This window comes from Gopherus flavomarginatus, chromosome 16 (assembly GCF_025201925.1).
Source record: "Gopherus flavomarginatus isolate rGopFla2 chromosome 16, rGopFla2.mat.asm, whole genome shotgun sequence".
Lineage (NCBI taxonomy): Eukaryota > Metazoa > Chordata > Testudines > Testudinidae > Gopherus > Gopherus flavomarginatus.
Window position 1 is genome coordinate 26,710,736 of NC_066632.1, and position 20,540 is coordinate 26,731,275.

Below are 20,540 nucleotides of genomic sequence, written 5' to 3' on the forward strand. Positions count from 1 at the left end.
AAACCTCGATGCCAACTCTGCCCACATATCTACACCAGCAACACCATCACAGGACCTAACCAGATCAGCCACACCATCACTGGTTCATTCACCTGCACATCCACCAATGTAATATACGCCATCATATGCCAGCAATGCCCCTCTGCTATGTACATCGGCCAAACTGGACAGTCTCTACGGAAAAGGATAAATGGACACAAATCAGACATTAGGAATGGCAATATACAAAAACCTGTAGGAGAACACTTCAACCTCCCTGGCCACACTATTGCAGACCTTAAGGTGGCCATCCTGCAGCAAAAAAACTTCAGGACCAGACTTCAAAGAGAAACTGCTGAGCTTCAGTTCATCTGCAAATTTGACACCATCAGCTCAGGATTGAACAAAGACTGTGAATGGCTTGCCAACTACAGAACCAGTTTCCCCTCTCTTGGTTTTCACACCTCAACTGCTAGAACAGGGCCTCATCCTCCCTGACTGAACTGACCTCGTTATCTCTAGCTTGCTTGCTAGCATATATATACCTGCCCCTGGAAATTTCCACCACATGCATCTGAAGAAGCATCCTGCAGGAGGTCTACCGAAGCCGCGGGACCAGCGGACCCTCCGCAGGCAAACCGCTGGGGGCAGCCTGCCTGCTGTGCTTGGGGCCGCAAAATCCCTAGAGCTGCCCCTGCGGGCTGGTATCCTCAGCAGCCTGCCCACAGCTCAGCTTTATCGGTTACGTTCTACCCATGTACAATTTCAGTTTGATGCGCCATTAGGCACTTCTTGTCCTGAACTGTGATGGAGTTGTGCTGTGTGGGTGCTGAAGTGATGCTGTGCTCCACCCCAGCAGTGGTCGCACTTCCCTGGTGGATGGGGTGCCTTGGGCAAGGGATGCTGTGTGTGAATGGCAGGGCTGTGGCAGATGGTTGGGCCCTTGCTCTGATGTGCCTCTCCCTCTGCCTGGCAGGGAGAAGCGGAGGGTGATCATCCCGCCTCATCTGGCTTACGGCAAGCGAGGATCCCCGCCTGCTGTACCAGGTAACTGCTGCCTCCGTTCCTGCCCAGCCTGGCTGGACGTGAGATCTTCCTTAATCGGCCTGAGTCTTAGAGCCAAGCCCTGGTGCCCCCCCCCCCACCCCCAGGGCAGAGAGCACTAGGCTGCTGTTAGGTCCCCCCCAGCCCTCTGGTTACCCAGCAACATCTGCTACAGATTCTGCTCCCTGGTGAATTTGGTGCTGGGCTGACGGACAGCCCCAGAGCTGGACGCTGTGCCCCACACGGCCTGCCAAGGAGCAAGGGAGTTTGGGCTCTGTAGCCTCTTCAGGCCTTGGCCTGCCTGGAGAGGCTGCCAGAGCTGACGTGGCAGGGCTGGGACTCCCCAGAGCTGCAGCTACCTCTGCTTTGCTCTGGGCAGGGCAGCGTGCGGGTGCCCTGCTCTGGGGCAGCAGCGCTGTCTGGTGCCCTCCGATGAGCTTGGGCACTGACCACATGCCCTGTGCCAGCTGGGTCAGGACCACTGCTACCTCTGCCTTGTGTACAGGGAAGCCCCGCTCAGCCATGCTCCCTCTCTCCCCAGCTGATGCCGTGCTGCAGTTCGATGTGGAGCTGGTTGGCCTCTCCCGGGCCAGCCACTGGCAGAAGCTGACGAATGACGTGTTGCCCCTGCTCTGCATCGGGCTGATCCCAGCTCTGCTGGGCCTGATTGGCTACCACCTCTACCACAAGGCCAGCAGCTCCCGGGGGGCCAAGAAGAGGCTCAAGGAGGAGAAGAGAAACAAGGCCAAAAAGAAATAAACCTCTTCCCCTCCCACAGTGTCAGCACCTGCTCTGTGGCTGCTTCTGTCAGGGTCCCTGGGGAAGAGGGCGTGGGGGGAAGCCCTTTGCTCCCCTCTGTAGGGGGGCCAGAGCAGCAGGACCAGCGTGAACCTGACCAAGCCTGCTCCCAGGGCTTAAACAGGCAGGAGAGTGAAGGCATCTCGCTCACAGTGGCCACCTGCCTGCCCTTTCCCAAGATCAGGCAATCCCAGGGCCGTGCTTCCTTGGAGCAGGGCCTGGCCTGGAGGCTGCAGAGCTGCACCAGGGTCATCAGCCTGCCTTGGCAACACGGGTAGAGCCATGTGCCTGGATGCCCCTCGGCTCCCCTACACTCCCCTGTCAGGCATCACCACTGCGATCAGTACAACCCTTTAATGGCAGCTTCCTATGGGTACAGAGTTTCCCCAGCAAGTGGAACAGCACCAGGGGGGAAGCGCTCACTGCTCCTCATGCCCGACTCGCCCAGCCACGCGCACCAGGCACAAGCTGCCGCAGCTCGCAGAGCACAGTTCCCAGCATGCCCCAGGCTGGGCAGGTGGGCGGCTCACAGGATGTGTGGCACCTCGTGGGCAGCCTCGATGACATTGTGAAGGAGCCGTTTTCGGTGGGCTTTGCCGGCAGGCCCAGGCGCACGAGGCTTGTGGTTGACGATGAGCAGTGGGTTGAGCCTGCTGAGAACCTCATCACTCACCGAGATCCCATCCAGGTACTGCTTCAGCAGCAGGCGCAGCTTCTGGTTCTCCTGGCGCAGCACTGCCTTCTCCCGCTCCAGAGAAAGCTGCTCCAGCTTCACCTTGTTGTACCTTTGCCAGAAGTGCTCCAGGCCCAGGTAATCCTGCATCAGCTGCAGTTGGAAGGACAGAGGAGAGTTGAGAGGGGACAGCGCTGGCTTGGGGGAAGCTCCCACAATGCACCCCATCTGGTTCTGCTTGTCCCCTCAATTAAAGAGCGCACGGTTCTCAGCAACCTTCTCCCCAGCCTCCTGGTGCGGCACACACTCTCCACCAGCTATGCCAGCCTGCCTCTAGGCACCCCCAGCGTCTGGGTCCCTGCCCTCCTTCCAGCACCCTGAGGGGAGGGCGGGGGTCCAGGACCAGGCCAAATGCTTTCACCCCTTACCTGGGCCAGCTGCTCCCCCGCCTTCTCCAGGGAGACCTGCTCCACCTTCTCCTGCTCCTCCCTGCTCAGCAAGGAGGCATAGAATGGCAGCACCTTCTCCTCCTCGGTCTCCAGCTTCCGACACATCTCTGCCAGCCTCAGGATGAGCTCTGCCTGATGGGCAAGCGAGGCCTTAGCGGGCTGGTTGGGGACAGCTCCACGAGCAGTGGAGAATGGCTGTGTGCTCTGGAAACCAGGAGGGGGCGCTTTTCCTGGGGGGTGCTGAATTGTTGACAATGCAGGGGGACGGCAGAAGTGTCTCCCTGCGGCCAGGAAGGGATGATGGGTTTGGGGGAAGCGAGTCTCCCACCAGCCAGGCTGCATGGCTGGGACTTCTCTCTGCTGGCTGTCCTGGACAGGGGCAGCTGTGAGCTGCACTTGGTCAGTGCTATGCATGGGAGAGCAGGGCCCCCATAGGCGAGGCAGAGGCCTCTCCTGCAGGGTTAGGGGAACTCTGACCTTTACCTTTTCTAGGACACCCCTTAGCTTTTTCAGGGCAGTGCTGCTCTCCAGGGTGAGCTTGGCCAGGTTGCTTCTGGCCTTGGTCCTGGCCTGGTTCATCTGGCTCTTGAGCTTCTGCAGCTGCTTGAGCACAACCTCCTTCTCCTCGTGCACGCGCCGGTTCTGCTCCTCGGCCTCCCGCATGTGTGCCATGATCTTGCCTTTCAGGATGCCAATGGAGTCCTGGCAGGGAAATGGCGCCCGGAGCAGTCAGTGAGGAGCTCAGCACACAGGGAACCCCACGACCCCTCAAGAAGGCCTGTTTCCTACAGCCAGGGCTTGGGGTGGGGCAGCCTCACTGACCTGAATTTTCTGCAACTTCTTCATCTGCATCTCAATCTCCTTGGAGCTCTTCTCATCCTTCAGCTTGAGGGCCTCAAATGCAATCTTCCGGTCCTCTGTTGCCTCGGTGTAGTTCTTCAGCGCCTGCTGGAATTGCTTCCACAGCTCCTCCACTGTGCCCTCCAGCTGCACACGGAGATAGTGCTTCTCCTCCAGGTTCTGGGTGAGGAGACATGTTAGCCCCTCACCCACTCTGAGCCACCAGCCTCCCCTTCCCTGACTCCCCAGGCCAGACATGCCTGAAGAGCCCACCCCAAGGGCCGGAACCCAAACCCCAGGAGGGGAGCTCCCCCACCCCAGTCCCACTGGGACTGGGCAGCAGCCCTCTAAGCTGGCAGTGGGAAGGACCTTGTGGTAGAGATGGACTCTTGCCCATACCCTGTGCCTTAGCAAGCCCTGCACACATAGGAGTGTGAGGAGGAGGGGCTCCTCACCAGAGTCAGCCACCAGCTGCTGGCTGAAGAACCAGAGGAAGGCTGGTGTCACCAAGCCCCTCCCCTGCCCCAGGCTGGCATGGAGCAGCCTCAGCCCAGACCTTGTTCTTGACATCGTCCCTGGTGCTCTGGAAGTCCAGCTTGGCCTCGTACTCGCTCTCACTGAAGTTCTGCTCCAGGGCCAGCAGCACGTCCCGGAGGTAGCGGCTCTCCTTGTCATGGTGCTCGATGATCATCCTCCTGGGGAAGCCGCAGGTGAGCCACCAGGGCTGAGCCAGCATGGCTCGCAGAGGGGAAGGGAGAGCAGCTGATGGCTACCCAGAGAGCTCTGGGGAGCTGCTCCACAGTGGGGCTACAGCTGGGGCTCAGCACTAGAGCCTTGTGGCCAGGGATGAGGGCTCATGGCCCTGGGGCACCATCAAGCTGCTTCCCCATCCCTGTGTTCATCACCTGCCTGTCTGTGCCCTCCCCCAAAGTGGGCAATCCTCCCCTCCCACCCCACCCCTGTACCTTTCTGTCTCAAACTCCTTCTTCAGGGCCTCCAGCTCGGTGTTGTAATCCTCATCCAGGTACCTCAGGCGGCACCGCTGCAGCTGTAGCAACTGGTCGATGTTGTGCAGGTGGCTGCACAGGGCATGAGTGTACTGCGCCTCTGCCTCGGACAGGTCCCTGGCCAGCGACTGCATGGATGACAGAGAAGGCTCAGGCACTGCAGCGCTGGCCCCAGAGCCTCCAAGCACTGTTACCCCAGCGAGCTCAGCAGCAGCGAGGGCTGCATGGTGCATGGAACCCTGGTTTGAACACATTTGCCCTCCTGGAGCACTTCCTCTCCTTGGGGGGCATTGCTAGCCACTCTTCCAGCCCTCTTCATGGGCCCACGGGACCCCTGCTGCTTACCTGGATGACACTGTCCTTGCAGTCCACCACCCGCTCAAAGGTCTGGCTCAGGATCTCAATGTCCTTGCGCAGTTCTCTGGCCTTGACTTCCCGCAGCACCGTGCGCCACTGCAGGTTGATTTTATTCATGTTGAGGGCGCTGTTGTGCTCCTCCTTCGCCAGCTTGTCCTGTGGGGTGGGTCAGAAGGTTACACTGGCCGGATGGGAGCACATCTTAACCACCTACCAGTATCTAACTAGCTCAAGTGGAACCTGCAGCCCCAAGCACTGCGTAAGCTCCAGAGACTCTGCCAGCTCTCAGCAGCGAGCGACAGAAGGACTGAAGGGACGCCCATCATGTCCCGCACTGGTTCAGCATTACGAGGGGAGAGCCCAGCGCAGTCTGGGCAGAGAGCCCGGCTCACGTGGGAGAATGAGGCCCTGGAACAACAGCTCCCTTGGTGGGGACATTTCAGAAGCAAAAGCGTAGATTTCGATTGTTGGCCCCAAAGTCGACATTTTCTGTCGAATCCTGTCCCCCCGCCCCACCCCGGCCAGCCATTTTCCTGCCCAGCTCCAGGTTCCAGCTCAGCTCCCAGCACCCAGGAGGCAATTTGCAGGTGGCACCAAACGGCCATGAGCGGCCGGGCCCCGGAGCAGGGCACCCCGCCCCGCTTGCGCCCTGGGCCTCGCCTTCAGGAACTGGGTGAGCATGTCCTCCTTCTTCTTGCTCAGCTCCTCCTCCGCCAGCATCTTCTGCTGCATCAGCAGCAACCGCTCCTCCTCGCTCAGGGCGGCCGCCTTGCGCCCCTTCTTCGGCATGGCTGCGGGGCTGGGGGGAGCCGAGTGAGATGCTGCCAAGGGGGCGCCCGCCACCCTGCACAGGGTCCCTGGTCAGAACCCTCCCCTGCTGCAGAGAGCCCCTCCGCCCAGGGGGCCCCCTATGGACCCCTGCGGACCACCTGCCCCCCGCGGGACCCCTGCCTCCAGGGGCCACCTCCTCCCCCAGGGTGCCCCCCATGGGCCCCCCGCGGGACCCCCCCCACTGCCCCCCTCCCCATGGACCCCCGCGGGACCCCCCCTCTACTGCCCCCCTCCCCCCAGAGTGCTCCCCATGGGCCCCCTGCGGGACCCCTGCCCCCTGCGGGACCCCTCCCCCTACTGCCCCCCTCCCCCCAGGGTGCTCCCCATGGGCCCCCCCGCGGGACCCCTGCCTCCAGGGGCCACCTCCTCCCCCCAGGGTGCCCCCCATGGGCCCCCCGCGGGACCCCTGCCTCCAGGGGCCCCCTCCTGCCCCCAGGGTGCTCCCCATGGGCCCCCCGCGGGACCCCCCCTACTGCCCCCCTCCCCCCAGGGTGCTCCCCATGGGCCCCCCGCGGGACCCCTGCCTCCAGGGGCCCCCTCCTGCCCCCAGGGTGCTCCCCATGGGCCCCCCGCGGGACCCCCCCTACTGCCCCCCTCCCCCCAGGGTGCTCCCCATGGGCCCCCCGCGGGACCCCCCCCACTGCCCCCCCTCCCCCCAGGGTGCTCCCCATGGGCCCCCCGCGGGACCCCCCCCACTGCCCCCCTCCCCCCAGGGTGCTCCCCATGGGCCCCCCGCGGGACCCCCCCTACTGCCCCCCTCCCCCCAGGGTGCTCCCCATGGGCCCCCCGCGGGACCCCCCCCACTGCCCCCCTCCCCCCAGGGTGCTCCCCATGGGCCCCCCGCGGGACCCCCCCCTACTGCCCCCCTCCTGCCCCCAGGGTGCTCCCCATGGGCCCCCCGCGGGACCCCCCCCACTGCCCCCCTCCCCCCAGGGTGCTCCCCATGGGCCCCCCGCGGGACCCCCCCCACTGCCCCCCTCCCCCCAGGGTGCTCCCCATGGGCCCCCCGCGGGACCCCTCCCCCTACTGCCCCCCTCCCCCCAGGGTGCTCCCCATGGGCCCCCCGCGGGACCCCCCCACTGCCCCCCTCCCCCCAGGGTGCTCCCCATGGGCCCCCCGCGGGACCCCTCCCCCTACTGCCCCCTCCCCCCAGGGTGCCCCCCATGGGCCCCTCCCCCCATGGGCCCCCCTCCCCCGCGGCTCCCCCCCCGGTACCTCTTGAGCCCCCCCCGCAGCAAGTCGCGTCCCTCTGTCTCCTAGCAACAGCCGCTGCCGGTGGAGGGGCGGCCCCTGCGGCCCGGGCGCTGACGAGCGGTCGCTCTGGGAAAGAGGGAGGCCCCGGGCGGGAGTGAGCGGCCCCTGCGCCTGGAGGACCCGCCGGGCCCGGCCACCGCCCGGGGGGGGAGGGGATGGGGATTGAGGGGGAGGGGTTAGTGGGGGGAGGGGGACTGCAGGGGAGGGGTTAGTGGGGGAGGGGGATGGCGAAGGAGATGGGAGGGGGAGGGGTTAGTGGGGGGAAGGAGACTGCAGGGGAGGGGTTAGTGGGGGAGGGGGAAGGAGATAGGGGAGGGGGAGGGGAGAGTGGGAGGATGGGGACTGCAGGGGAGGGGTTAGTGGGGGAGGGGGAAGGAAATAGCAGGGGAAGGGAGGGGTTAGTGGGGGAATGGGGATTGCAGGGGAGGGGTTAGTGGTTGGAGGGGGAGAGGAAGGGGATTGCAGGGGAGGGGGAGGGGTTAGTGGGGGATGGGGATTGCAGGGGAGGGGTTAGCGGGGGAGGGGGAGGGGTTAGTGGGGGATGGGGATTGCAGGGGAGGGGTTAGTGGGGGAGGGGGAGGGGAAGAGGATAGCAGGGAGAGGGGGGACAGGAGAAGCAGGGGGAAACAGTTCCCTGACCCTTTGCAGGTGCAGCCTGGCTCCCCTGGCTCCAGGCCTCTCTCCCACCTGTGAGCATCCCTGCACCTGCAGCCCCCGCCCACACTGTCCTGCCCAGCCCCCTCCCCCAACATCCCTCCCCACCTGCCACTCCCCTCGCATGCTGCCAGCCTCTTCCTCTTTTTGGGTGGAGCCTGTTCCCATGGTGGCTCTGGAGCCCTGGTACCCAGCTCTGGGGTGCCCGCAGCAGCTGCTGCGGGACCCAGTCCAGTGCTGAGCCTTGCAGAGCACAGCTCCGTGTCCCGGGCTATGGGCACAGAGGGCTCCCGGCCAGCAGGGGCCAAGGATTGAAAAATATCAGTAGTGGCCAGTTCCAGAGCTCCCTGGTGGGAAGGAGCCTGGGCTAGTGAGTCAGAGAAGGGAGCCTGGACTCCTGGGTTCTCTTCCCACGCTTTGGTAGGGGAATGCTGTCCGGTGGTTAGAGCACAGGGTTCTGTGCCTTGCTCTGGGAAGGGAGCTGTGTCTAGGGGCAGGAGCCAGGACTCCTGGGTTCTACTCAAGGCTTGGCCATTGACTCACGATGTGACCTTGGGGAGGCACATCCCCTCTCTGTGCTTCAATTTCCTCATCTGCCCAACCTCCCAGGGCAGGTGAGGTTCAGTTCTGGTGTGGAGCCCCCCTTGGGTGGAAGGTGCTGGGGGTGAACAGAGGATTCTTCTCAAACTCAGTTCTGCCCACAAGCCCAAGGGGGCTCAGCGTCCCTCGCTCCCTACAGAGGTGTCTCTAAGGGCCCCCCGCCATGCTCCCCTGTCCCAGTCAAGTGGCTGCATTGGCATTGCAGGTACTTGACAAAGGACAGGCAGCAGAGAGCACAATGCCTATGCAGAATGGAGTGGGGTTGGGGGAGATTCAGGGCCCCAGGCTGTCCTGCAGCTGAGAGCCAGGAAGCCCAGAGAGGGCGGCTGGGACTCAGCTGTGTCAGTTATTAACAATACCGGTGGCTGTCACTGGCTGGCCCTGCAAAGCGCTAGGAACCCAGTCAGCCCCCTTCTGCGCTGAGCCCCCGGCAGGCAGAGCTGGAGCTGGTAAACCAGGTATCGGGCATTTCCCCTTCCAGGCTGCGTTGGGTTCAGACTGGCTGGCTTCGGGGGGGTGGGGGAGAATGGGGCACAGGGTTTTTCCCTTTGGGGGCACTGGCTATGTCCCAGCCGCAGGTCACAAGTGACCCAAAGTCATCCCTGCCCAGGGTGCGGAATGGGTTTGGGGGTCTTGAGTCAGTTCCCGCTTCCCACATCACAGTCAGGCCCTTCGTGATTAGTCACCTCGTCCATTGCCCCTGTGGTCAAGGTCAGGCTGGGGAGACCAGGATGCAGGGGCGTGGGGCAGCTCTGCCCTTGGCCCTCACCCCATCAAACCCCCCACCCCAGGCTGGCTTGGGAGGGGCAACACCTTGCCCTGAGGGTGGGGTAACCATGTAAATGCACCTGCCCTGGGGTCGGGGGAGGGGGAAATTGGGGTTATTCTTTCACTATTGTTTTAATGTGGGGTGGTTTTTTTGCAGCACTGTTGTCGTGGTAACTGGTGCGGTTTAATTATACGAAGAGATGCCAAATCCTCTCCCTCCCTGCATCATTTTATGCTCTCGCCCCACCTGCCCCCTCTTACCCCATTTGGGGCCAGTCCAATTTGGCCTGTTGCAGAGTCTGGGCCAGGAAGGGAGGAATCAAGAGCCGACCTGTCGCTGAGGTTGGGGGCACTTGGATCCCATGGCAGGATCCCGTCGCCCCTTGACACCCAGCCAGTGCAGCCAGCTCATCTCCCAGAGCACGGGGCCTGGAGCTTGCCCCCCTCCCCTCCATGGCTGTGCATGACAAGGCCTCGCTCGCCAGCATATCTGCATTTCCTCCTGATGGGAAAAGCATCTGCAGGAAGCCGGAGTCCTGGAATTTCTGAGCCGTCCTGTGCAATCTCTGGACTTTCCCCAGCCCCCCCTCCCCTGGCTGCATTGCTCACTCATGCCTCCCCCTCCTTTTCCCACCTTGGGCACCAGCTGGGGAGTGGGCCTCACGGGGTGGGGGTGGGGTGGCATTTGAGGAAGAAATGGCCAGGACTGGCACAGGCAGCTCCACCCTGATCCCTCCAGGGTCTGGCTTGGCCCAGGGCACCAGTGCCTCCTGCTGGGAGAATCCGGCCTGTGACAGCTGCTGGGTTCCTGCTCACTTGCTGGGCGCAGGGGACTTTGGGGACTTCACAGAAGCCTCATCAGCCCCCACCTCTTTCCTGCTGCCGTGTATTACCGAGCAGACGGGCAGCAGGGGCAAGACAGCAAACCAGGGCATGCCGTCCCATGGCTGAGGAGCAGCAGCCCTAAAATAACGCCCCCCTTCTAGCTACATCAGGCCCGGTCTCTTCCAGCAGGAGGCGCTGTACGGGCAGGCTAGCATGGTGCACTAGGTACTAGGACGAGCCACCCTGATGTGTTCCAGGCCGGCAGTTTCCATGTCTAGACCAGGATCGTTAGGGCCTGGGAGGGACCCCTGAAAAGAGTCAGATTCAGATCTGTTCTTCTGGAGGCTGCTGAACAAAAGCTGCCAACCTGCCTTCCTCTGAGAGAGCTACTCCCTGGCACCTGCCCGCAAGCTGCCAGCTGGGAGATTAATTGCCAAGGGATTTGCATAGGTGAATAGCAGCAGCGCTGTTTACCGTCCAGGCTGGAAAATACCTGGCAGACCCCAGGTATCTTGCTCTCCCCTCTAGTGCTAGGGGGAAGTCCCAGGTCCCCTTCCCAGCAGCCAGGCGTGATCACACGGAATCTGGGATTGGAAAGTGCTTCCTCTTCATCTGCCACAAAATAGTGTGAAAGCCACAAGAGCAGGAGCCAGCTTAAGCCCTGCTGCCTCCTAAAGGGCCTAGAGATGTTTCCTGTTTCCATCCACAGAGCTGACTCCCTGGTTTCCTTCTAGCTGCATCAGCTCTAAGCGCCTGCCCTGCATGCCCCAGTCAGCCTTTCTGAGTTGTTCATAAGTGCTTACCCAGTGCTGTTCAGCCACCAGCCTGATGGGGAAACTGAGGCACAGAGATGGCTACAAAGTGACTGACGTGATCACACAGCCAGTCACGGGCAGACCTCAGAAGTCCTGACTGCCAGTCCTCCACTCTAATCACTAGATAGCACTCTCCTCCTACTGCTTCAGTCACGTGCCCCCTTCCAGGGCCAGGAACAGAACCCAGAAATCCTGACTCCCAGCTCCCCTGCCAACTGCTAGACACCGCTCTCCTCCCAGAGCTGGAAGTAGAATCCGGGAGACTGGGCTCACAGATCTCGCCCCCTCCCACTCCGGAATCATTTCAGGGTTACGTGTGTGGTGCGTGTGTTTGCGGGGGAGGGTAGTTTTCCTTTCAGACAGTGAACTAATAGGCGATTAATCCAGAGAAGCAGGGGCGTGGGGTTGTTATCAGACCAGTGTCCGCTCTGACCTCCGCTGGGCAGGAAGGGCAGAGCGCTGAGTAATGGAGAGTTTGGAGCAGCGCCCGTGGGGAAAGCCCAGATCCTTCCTCCAAGCTCCCCTGGACAGTCAGGCCTTCCCGCTGCATGGAGGCTGCTGAGGCTGGCACAGAGTCCATGGAGCTGGCTCCAGCTCCTTGTGGGCACCCAACAATGTGCAGAGCCACATACATAGCCGGGGCAGCCCAAGGAGCCAGGGTTCAGCTAGTCCGTGCCACCACCCTGATTGCTCTGAGAAGCTTTCCCTGTTCACCCACCAGTCCCCAGATGCTGCAGAGACAGAGAGGGTCTCAGCTCCCTGATTATTCCTCTGCCCCTCTCTGGGCTCTGTCAGGTACCCCCTCCTGGGAGCGAGTCTGCAGAGCTACCCCTGGCAGCTGCATACTGCCACAGGCAGGCTGGCACTTAGGGTCATATGGCGGGCTGAAGGACTCCCAGGGAAATACCGCCGCACAGCGCAGGAGTCTCGTCGCCCAGGCACAGAGCTGGCTTTGCAGCTGTGCCCAGTGCCGGGTCTGCTCCATGGTGGAAGGAAGCTGAGGGGAGAGGGGCTGGCCAGGTTTTGGGGATGGAAAGCGAGCTGGGAGCTGCTGCGGCTGAGCAGGAGGTGGGGCCCAGGCAGGCTGTGCCCAGCTCACACCTGGGGCTGCATGGAGCCCCTTCCCAAAGGAGAGATTCCAACACAAGAGGTCCTCTGACAATCCCTCACCCAGGCCCAGCAAGAGCCCCGGGTGCAGAGGACATTCCAGGGTGTGTCAGGAGCAGGGTGCATGTTGAGGGCAGGAGGGGGTTGGCTGGGGTTCTGCTACTTGCCAGCTATTCCCTGGCTAGGGGGCTGAGGCAGCCAGCCCCAGGATCAGGGGGCTGAGGCACGGCAGCTGACGGGGTCCTAAGGAATGCTGAAGGGACCCAGGCTCTGAACCAAGGCGCGTGCCCCTGGCTACCCTGGTGCCCAGCCAGGAGGACCTGCCGTTCATCCAGGGAGCCGTGTTGCAATTTCCATGTTAAACTTCCACCAGGTCAGGGGCTGTCCAGCCTTTCCTAACAACCCAGCCTGCTGGGCAGATAGCATTCAGTGCGTGGGGTGGGGCTGGTGGGATTGCAGTGCACAGCTGAGACCCCCAGGAGACAGCAACAGAGCCTGCTGCTTTATCTGTCCTGGTGCTGCTAAAACACCCCCCCTCCCCCATGCTCCCATGCACTGGGGCAACAAGGCTTTGAGCACTGACCTTATTCCAGTTTAGGAAGGGAAATGAGCCGGGGTGAGGCACCTCTGTACCCCCAGGGCTCCTGCTGGAAACCGTCCCAGCACAAACCGACACAGTTAACCTGATCGAACATCCTGGTGCAGCCCAGTCCTCAGAGGGGTGGAGGTGAATCGGGGGGGCGGGGGGAGGGCCTGCCGATGCTGCCAATTCAACTCTGCCCCAAATCATGACCTTTAAAAAAGAATGTTTCACACAATTCAGACAGTCATGCAGTAGAAACAGCTGGTTTGAAAGGAATAATCAGCTTGCGCCCCCCTCCCCAATATTGCGACATGAAGACCGAGGGACAATGGTTCTCAGAAGTGGCCTCTGCATATGGTTGTTTGTAGTTCCTGCTGCCTTGTCCCACCCCAGGGATAGTCGGCTCTCAAGGGCAGGGGACGTGATTCTGAGCCAGGGCTGGATCTTGCAAAACCTGGGCTTCTGTTGAGAGCATGTGCAGGCCAGATGGCAGGGTTGGGCTGGAGATGGGAATGTGTTTTGGGGAGGAGAGCCAGGCCAAGTTCTCCCCACCCCTGTCCTACCACTGCCCCAGCTTTTCCTGCCCCTAACCAGCTCCCTCCCGAACTCCTGCATGCTTGGTGCTCCTGCTGGCTCAGCCCCTATGTATCCCTTACACCCATGTGCCCCTGTTTCCCATCCTTTCCCCCAAGTTCTCATGTTTCTACCCTCATGTTCTCCCTCTCTGCTACCCTAGTCCTCTGCCGCCCCTCAGGCCACCCCCTGCACCTCTCTAGAGCCTGCAGTGAAGTCATGAAAGGGCTACTATCAATGTTAAGAATCCAGTATCACCAATGGACACACCCAATTCCGGTTGGTAAAACAACTGCAAATAGATCATCCAGACCCAGAGGATTTCAGCTGGACAGAAGAACACAAGAGCGGCCAGACTGGGTCAGAGCAATGGTCCATCTAGCCCACTGCTGACAGTAGCCGGTGCTAGATGCTTCAGAGGGAATGAACAGAGCAGATACTTATCCTGTCCTCTGGTCCCAGCATCCCGGTCCCAGCATCTGGCAAACAGGATTATGGACACCTCGAGCATGGGACTGTGTCCCTGACCATCACGGCTAATAGCCATTGAATCTGAGTGACTTTGCCACTTTGATTTCTCTCTTGCGGGGCTGTGAAAATCAGTGGTTACAAAGCATTGTTCGACTGAGGCCAGAATCCAAAGAGGTGCTGGGTGCTGAGCACCTTGGAATCAGGGCCTGGAGTCTGAGGGGTGTTGAGTCACCTCTCCTTACTACCACTCAACGGGACTTGCAATCCGAGAATTTCCAGCCAGGAGGGCGGCCAGGCTAGGCCGAGAAGGAGGGAATCTCCCTGATTTCATTAGAACTATTTTTTCTGCATCACTATTTGGTGGTGGTGGGGGATAAGGTGGAAACTCTTGCGGACCCGTTAATTGGCTGGTAATTAAGCCAGTTAAAAAAACTCCTCAATCAACAGCTCGGCAGCGGTGCCAGTCTCTGCCCTGCGACCCGCTCCCCGCCCCCGTCCCCACGCTGCTCCCAGCCGGGAAGGTGAGGCAGGGGGGGCCGTGCTGGGGAGAAGCTGTGACTCAGGAACTTTGCCATTGGCTGCCAGGCAAGCGCCCCGCCTGTCTGATTGGCTAGGGGAAGCCCCGCCTCTGCCTGCGATTGGCCGGGTACGTCGCATATAAAGGCAGCGCTGGCCATGCTCTGTGCAGGGTCGGAGGAAGTGGCTTGTGTGCAGGCTGCGTCGACGGGACCCATCGCCATGCGGGAGCGGAGGAGCCCCCGGCCGGCTGTGGCCCGGTGCAAGCTGGTGCTGGTGGGGGACGTGCACTGCGGGAAAACGGCCATGCTGCAGGTGCTGGCGAAGGACTGCTACCCCGAGGTGAGTGCTCGGCGCTGCGGGGGCAGCTGGGCCCGGCCTGCCCCGGGGGGGTGCCCCGCTTCTTGGGCTGGGGGCTCTGGCAGCTGGGTTAGTGTGAGCGGTGTCTGTGGCAGCACCCCTGCACTCTCTGGGCTGGGGACACTGGGGCCTGGGTGGTGACAGTGCCTGCTCTCCATCACAGACCTATGTGCCCACGGTGTTTGAGAACTACACGGCCTCCCTGGAGATGGAGGAGCAGTGTGTGGAGCTGAGCCTCTGGGACACTTCTGGTAAGGAGCTTCCCCCCAGCCTGGTGGGGTGACTGAGGTGGGTGCTGGCAGCAGGGGAGGCTCCTTCATTCTCTGGGAATGTGTGTGGTGTGTGGGGGTCCCTGCAGATCCACTCCTGGCCCACCAAGCCTAGAATTTGTTGGGTTCTGTTGGGGTGTGTTGCTCCTGATGTGTATGTGGTGGTGGTGGGGGGAGTGTCCACTGCAGGGGTGCGTGTGAGGAATTGAACAGGGAGCTGGAGGGGGGGAAGGTCAACTTAAGGCATGAGACCCCCTTTGAGTTGCATTAATTCTTTGTGTGTGGGGGCAGTTCCCTACCATTGCAGGGGCAGGCTTTGCTTTGTCTCATGCAGCCCCATTCCCCCTGCAAGTCCTTCCTAAAACCAGCCTTGGTCTCATTCAGCCCCCCATCCCCCCCACAGTGGGGATGGGCTTTCCCTGCATCTCTGAGCAATGGGGGTTTGGCTGGGGGGTGGGGGGAGAATCATGTGCCTGCTCTGACTGACCTCACCAAAGACAACCCAAATACAGTCAAACAATAGCAGCCCCATTCTAGGGGAGCTGGGGCAACCTGGGACCCCAGTCCTGCAAGAGCAGAACTGGGGCTGGGGGTCTGATGCTGGAGACTGCAGCAGTGGATCTAAGAACTGCTGTCCCCCAGACTGCTCTCCGTCCCCTGCACCCACCCTCCCTGGTGTCCATGGGGTCCCTGCAGCCCAGCTCCCCAAGCCCCTGGTGACCCCAGCCGGAGGCTCCTGACTCAGAGGACAGGATGTGCTCCTCCCCTCAGCGCATCACTGCAGCTCTGCTGTGGGAGCAGGGGTGTTACTGGGGGAAATCCCCAGGTCAGGAGGCTCCTGATTGTTCTTGGGAGGAAGGGGGACAAATCACTTAAAATGAAGGGGGAGGTGTGGGGGCTGTTGAGGTGGGGGGCCTTGGCTGACCATGGAGGTCACATTGGGGAGCCCCTGCAGCAGGCATGCAGCCCCCTCCCTTGCTGCTGCTGCAGCATCCCCCCCTCCAGAGGGGAGTCCCAGTCTCGCTTGGATCCCCCTTGTTGCTATGGCGATGCGCTGGCGCAGGGAGCCTGGCTGTTTGCTATTCTGAGCACAGAGCGTCTGGGCTGCAAAATGCTTGGATGCTGCTTCCAGGGGTGGGGGAGGGCACCTGGACTTCCCTCCCCCTGTGCCCATGGGGTGGGGGAGCACCTGGGCCTTCTGTCTCCCCTAGGGGTACATGGCCCCTCCCCACCAGTCTGCATTCCACCACTCCCGGGTGCTCAGCTCTGGGGGCTTGGGGGGGGCAGTGACTTATATAAATGGCTCCTCAAGGCTTGGATGAGAGGAACCTGGGATGCTGGGCTGGAGTGGCAGGGGGATGGGACGGGACTGGGGGCTGTGAGGACCACAGCTGTGGCCAGTCGTGGGTCAGTCCCCCTAGCTTCATATGTAGGGGCATGTGAACCCCCAGGACAGTCCCCCTGCTTTGGAGGGTCGTGCTCCCCCCAGGACAGACCATGGGAGCTGGTTCCCAGCAGCTTTGCCCCCACTCCTGGCTAATGGGGGTGACAGACTCACCTGTGACCCCCCACAGGGTCCCCATACTACGACAATGTGCGCCCCCTTTGCTACAGCGACTCGGACGCCGTCCTGCTCTGCTTCGATGTGGGCCGTCCTGAGACCATGGACAGTGCCCTGAAGAAGGTGAGAACCCCCCCACACACCCTGCCTCTTCTCCCCCATGACAGAACCTCCTGCTGTATAAAATGGGGAGGAGCGGGGGGCCCTGGGGCAGCTGGCCCCCAGGCAGGGATGGGGTGTTGTACCCAGCTCTCCACCACTGGCTGGGAGCACAAGATGGTGCACCAGGGCCCCTTGATGCACCACTGGCATGGTCTGAGGGTCCTTCAATGCAGGGCAGTTGAACACCACCCCCTGCCCCCCAGGGTCTCTGATTGCAGGGGTGGGGTATTTCATAATGGAGGCCTGGCCCCTCTCATGAGGAGCCAAACACACCCATGACCCCAGACCTGCCCTACAGCTGAGGGGGAAGGGGGCAGAGGCTAAACCTTGGGGGTGACCCCTTGATTTCCTTCTCCAAGACTTTGTTTGGCTTAAACACTGGGGCAGGGAGCCTCTTCTGCCCCACTGGCTGAGAGCAGCATGCCCATCCCTGCCCATGCTGCTCCCCTGGGCACCAGAGCCACTTGTCTGTCCTGCTTCCACTTCTAGTCATGCTGGGGTGGGGAGAGGGAATGGTTCTTAAACCCCTTTGCCAATGTGGCTCTGACATTTTGTACAAAGACTCAGACCTGGTGGCACTACCCAAAATGACCCCCCCCAAGTCATTCCTGGTTCCCCATCCTGTGCTCAGGCTGCTAAGCCAGCCTTGCTGCCAGGTCTGATCCTGAGGTGGGAGGGGAGGTAGCCCTGACTGGGTGTTGGCCATAGGATCTGGCGATGGGGTGAGGCTCCCAACCAGGTTGAGCTGTGCTGTCACCAGGGTGGCCCTGTGGGAACCACACCCTTCTGGTGACAGGACCCAGAGGGCATGGGCAGGGCAGCTGATAAGCCCAGTGGGCAGCAGCTGAGTCACCCCAGGAGATTTCCCTGCAGGCTCTAAGCCCAGTGACATGGGCTCTAGGCACCTGACTCACCCTGGGTTTCTCTACACAGTGGAAGACTGAAATCCTGGACTACTGCCCCAGCACCCGCGTGCTGCTGATCGGCTGCAAGACAGATCTGCGCACTGACCTGAGCACCCTCATGGAGCTGTCCCACCAAAAGCAGGCGCCCATCTCCTACGAGCAGGTGAGTGGGCTTGGCTAGTCCCCGCCCCCAGCCAGGGCTCAGCATGACCACTGTGTGGCCTGGGGCTGGCTTTCTGGCTCCAGCACAGCTGGAGCGCTGAACCAGAACCTTAGCTTCACCCCAAATCCACCTGGGATGTGAGCCTGGCCTGCAGCTGCAGGCCTTGGTGCCTGGCTCTGGTTGATGGCTCTTTCCTTGGCTGGCTTCCAGGGCTGTGCTATGGCCAAGCAGCTGGGAGCAGAGAACTACCTGGAGTGCTCAGCCTTCACGTCGGAGAAGAGCGTGCACAGCGTCTTCCGGACAGCATCCACCATCTGCCTGAGCAAGGCCAGCCCCCCCGCCCCCCAAGAGCCCTGGGCGCAGCCTCTCCAAGAGACTCCTGCACCTGCCCAGCCGATCCGAACTCATCTCTTCCACCTTCAAGAAAGAGAAGGCTAAAAGCTGCTCCATCATGTGAAGGGGCCAGGCCCCAGGGCAGGGGCCGATGGACCAAACCCTGACTCTGGCCTCCGGATGGTCTTGAGCTGATGGTCCGGGAGGGTGAGGGACAGGCTGGGGGGTGGCGGCGACACTTAAAGGCCTTTCTGTGGGCCAAGTTCCTGTCTGGCCTTGGCAGCCCCGGGATCAGCCCTTCACCATCCCAGTGCTTGCACGCAGACTCAGTGCACGTTCTCTGAGGAAGATGGAGGCAGGGTGACGAGGGACCTGGGGCGTCTCAGTGCAGAAGGACCTCAGCAAGCATCTCCCTCCGGAGCCAGGAGGCCCTGTCAGCAGGACCCATCCATTTCGTTGAATGCCCGCCCGGTGTCTGGCTGTGACACATCCCCTCCATCTGCTGCTTGTCTCCAGAGCTGGCTGCTTCCAACCTTGCCGTTACCTGCCTCCCAGCCTGGGGGTGACTGCACCTTCACCTGTCTGGGGGGGAAGGAGGCAACTGGCTTAGACTTCTTCTCTGGGGGGTGGCGGCAAGTGGTGTTCAGTGTTATTAAAAAGCTTATTTATTATAGAGAATCTAATGGCTCAACCGTGCAGCAAGGGCTTCTGTGGTGTCTGAAGCGTCAGGTTGAAAACACTGCCCCCCCCCTCACACACCCCCTCACCCCTGGTATAATTAATGATTTAGCTGCAGAAGTGCCATCTCCTTCCCTAGGCACAGTCGCTAAGGGGACAGGGACCTGCCCCAGCTTGTGTGCAGACTAGCAGAGCTAGGAACAGAACTCCAGGTGCTCTGACTTCCAGCCCCTTACTAACCCCTAGTCCCCACTGTGGGGATCCAGTGGGCTCTGAGGAGCAGCAGTCTCCTTCTCAAGCCATGTCACCTCCAGCAGGGCTGTGGTGACACCCACTTCCTGTCTCTGGCTGGTTAAGCCAGCAGCTGAGCCATGTCTGGCTGCACACTCCACCCTGGCTGACACCCCATGCAAATGAGTGGGACTCTCAGGGCAAAGTCCAGCCCCAGGCATATGGGGAGGACAGGCCAGATCCCTGGGTGGCAGGTGCAGCACCCCCTTGGGACTGAGACATGGTTTCAAGGAAAGCACAGGAGCCTGGGGTGGATGTGCACAGACCCGTGCTTCATGCTCTCCCCATGGCCTGGCTGGGGATGTGACACTGGGATGAATTTCAAGGGGTGGAGCATGTTTCATGCTTTGGTGAAACAGCTGCTGCCCTTTGCCCTCTTACCTGCTGGGTGGACATGATGGCCCCAGAGCCCCCACCTGCCAGGACAGCAGGGCCCTCACCTGAGATGGGCTGAGCTCTGCTCTTGTTTAGCGGAGGAGCAAGAGGGGAGGTGATCGCACTGGAGGGAGTGGCAGGGTCCAAAAGGGTTCTTTCGCCTGGCCCAGGGCAGAGATGGACACACTGGCTCCAAGCTAAACCTGGGCCCTTCCCCTTAGAACAGAGGCGTCTTGAGGGTCATTTACCAGGGGATTAGGGCTGGCTGGAGTCTCTGTCTCTTGGCATCTTCAGGTGCCACCGGGCTGCCTTGGGCCCACTCCTGGCAGTGGTAACGGGTGATCTCTGGCCTGGCTGGGGGTCAGAGGAGATGATCTAAGGCTGCCTGCTCATGTGATGAGCTGGCCCCGGCCAGGCGCCACTGGAAGGCCTCACCCAAAGGAACAGCTCTGTGAAAATACCCGTCTGCCAGGTTGCGGAGGGGGGTGCGGGGGCTGCTGCATTCCTGTGCTAAGAGCTGCTGGCAGGTTCCAGTCAGTACCATGGGGCTGCTAGGTAGAGCCAGCTGGGCTCTGTGGCTTATAGCAATTCTTTCTGGGGCATAGATGGCAGGAGGGAGGTGGGGGTCACCACAGCTGCCTGCCCCCTCTACCCAGCCCTGCCCCTCCTTCACAGCGATTCTGAGGGGGAGAGGGTGCACTGGGGGTTTGGCAGGGCCAGCCCTAGGAAGGGTCCCATTGCCCCTGGAGCTGACTCTGTGGGTGGCTAATGGCTGGAAGGGAGAGGGAGCCTCTCCTTAGCCCAGCTGGAAGGGTGGAGGCGGCTGCTGATGCTCTGAACCACAGGTCATGTTGGGCCAATAGCCAGGGAATGCCCCTCTGTGGGCAAGCTTTGGGGCTGCAGGGCCAGCTGGCTCGAGAGGGCTGGGAGCCCTGGGCCATAGGTTGGTGGGACCAGCCCTGACCTGGTTGGGAGATGGGCTCGAGGGGGCTGCCCCAGCTCCAGCTGCCACGTTGAGGCGCGTCACTGAGCGCCATGCTGCCAGCTGGGAGGAAGGGACTCGGTGCCTCCCGCAGGGCCGAGCTGCGGGGAGCCGAATGCATAAAGGCTGATTGGTGTCGGCAGAGCTGGACTGCGCATGTGGGACGAGCAGCAGGGGCTCCTAGGCAGAATGTGGGCATAGAAGGTGGCTTTGGGGTGCTAATGGAAGGGTTAGGTGGGGGAAGGGCAGCAGGCAGGCTGGGCCAGTAGTGGGATGGGGGGCAGGAATGGGGGCGGGAGCACCAGGGCAAGTGGAGG

The 20,540-nt window shown here is 61.7% G+C and overlaps 3 protein-coding genes across 4 annotated transcripts in view; 2 read left to right on the top strand and 1 right to left on the bottom strand.

The window, feature by feature from the left end:
- The window catches only part of FKBP11 (FKBP prolyl isomerase 11), a 6,154-nt gene extending 4,348 nt beyond the window's left edge, over nt 1–1,806 (top strand). Inside the window, exons 5-6 of the mRNA XM_050924948.1 lie at nt 956–1,026; nt 1,565–1,806. Of these exons, the coding sequence (XP_050780905.1) occupies nt 956–1,026; nt 1,565–1,782 (289 nt within the window). The 3' untranslated portion in view covers nt 1,783–1,806. The remainder of the gene's footprint in view (nt 1–955; nt 1,027–1,564) is intronic.
- A 354-nt stretch (nt 1,807–2,160) lies between these two features.
- On the bottom strand, nt 2,161–12,637 carry CCDC65 (coiled-coil domain containing 65). Of its 2 annotated transcripts, XM_050924924.1 has the most exons (10): nt 10,883–12,637; nt 7,194–7,298; nt 5,808–5,938; nt 5,136–5,303; nt 4,749–4,918; nt 4,340–4,478; nt 3,766–3,963; nt 3,427–3,645; nt 2,923–3,075; nt 2,161–2,647 (listed from the first exon to the last, which is right to left on the bottom strand). In XM_050924924.1, the coding sequence occupies exons 3-10, from the start codon at nt 5,934–5,936 to the stop codon at nt 2,348–2,350; spliced, it is 1,476 nt and encodes a 491-aa protein (XP_050780881.1). In that variant the 5' UTR covers nt 5,937–5,938; nt 7,194–7,298; nt 10,883–12,637; the 3' UTR covers nt 2,161–2,347. The 2 variants fall into 2 exon arrangements, with proteins under 2 accessions (XP_050780881.1, XP_050780883.1); XM_050924926.1 differs by lacking the exon at nt 10,883–12,637 and having other exon boundaries at nt 7,194–7,311.
- Nucleotides 12,638–14,119: 1,482 nt separating this feature from the next.
- On the top strand, nt 14,120–18,237 carry RND1 (Rho family GTPase 1). Its single transcript, XM_050924943.1, is given in 6 exon segments — nt 14,120–14,486; nt 14,668–14,755; nt 16,348–16,457; nt 17,430–17,564; nt 17,775–17,891; nt 17,893–18,237. Coding segments are annotated over 6 exon segments (762 nt in total). The 5' UTR covers nt 14,120–14,303; the 3' UTR covers nt 18,022–18,237.
- The last annotated feature ends 2,303 nt before the right edge of the window (nt 18,238–20,540 follow it).

Bases quoted from the DNA above. Each gene is read 5' to 3' on its own strand.
- CCDC65 (XM_050924924.1), bottom strand. From the start codon at position 5,936: ATGCCGAAGAAGGGGCGCAAGGCGGCCGCCCTGAGCGAGGAGGAGCGG. The intron at 4,919-5,135 runs GTAAGCAGCAGG...TCATCCATGCAG, and splicing joins GCAAGGACAGTGTCATCCAG to TCGCTGGCCAGGGACCTGTC. The intron at 3,964-4,339 runs GTCTGGGCTGAG...CTCCTCACCCAG, and splicing joins GGGACGATGTCAAGAACAAG to AACCTGGAGGAGAAGCACTA.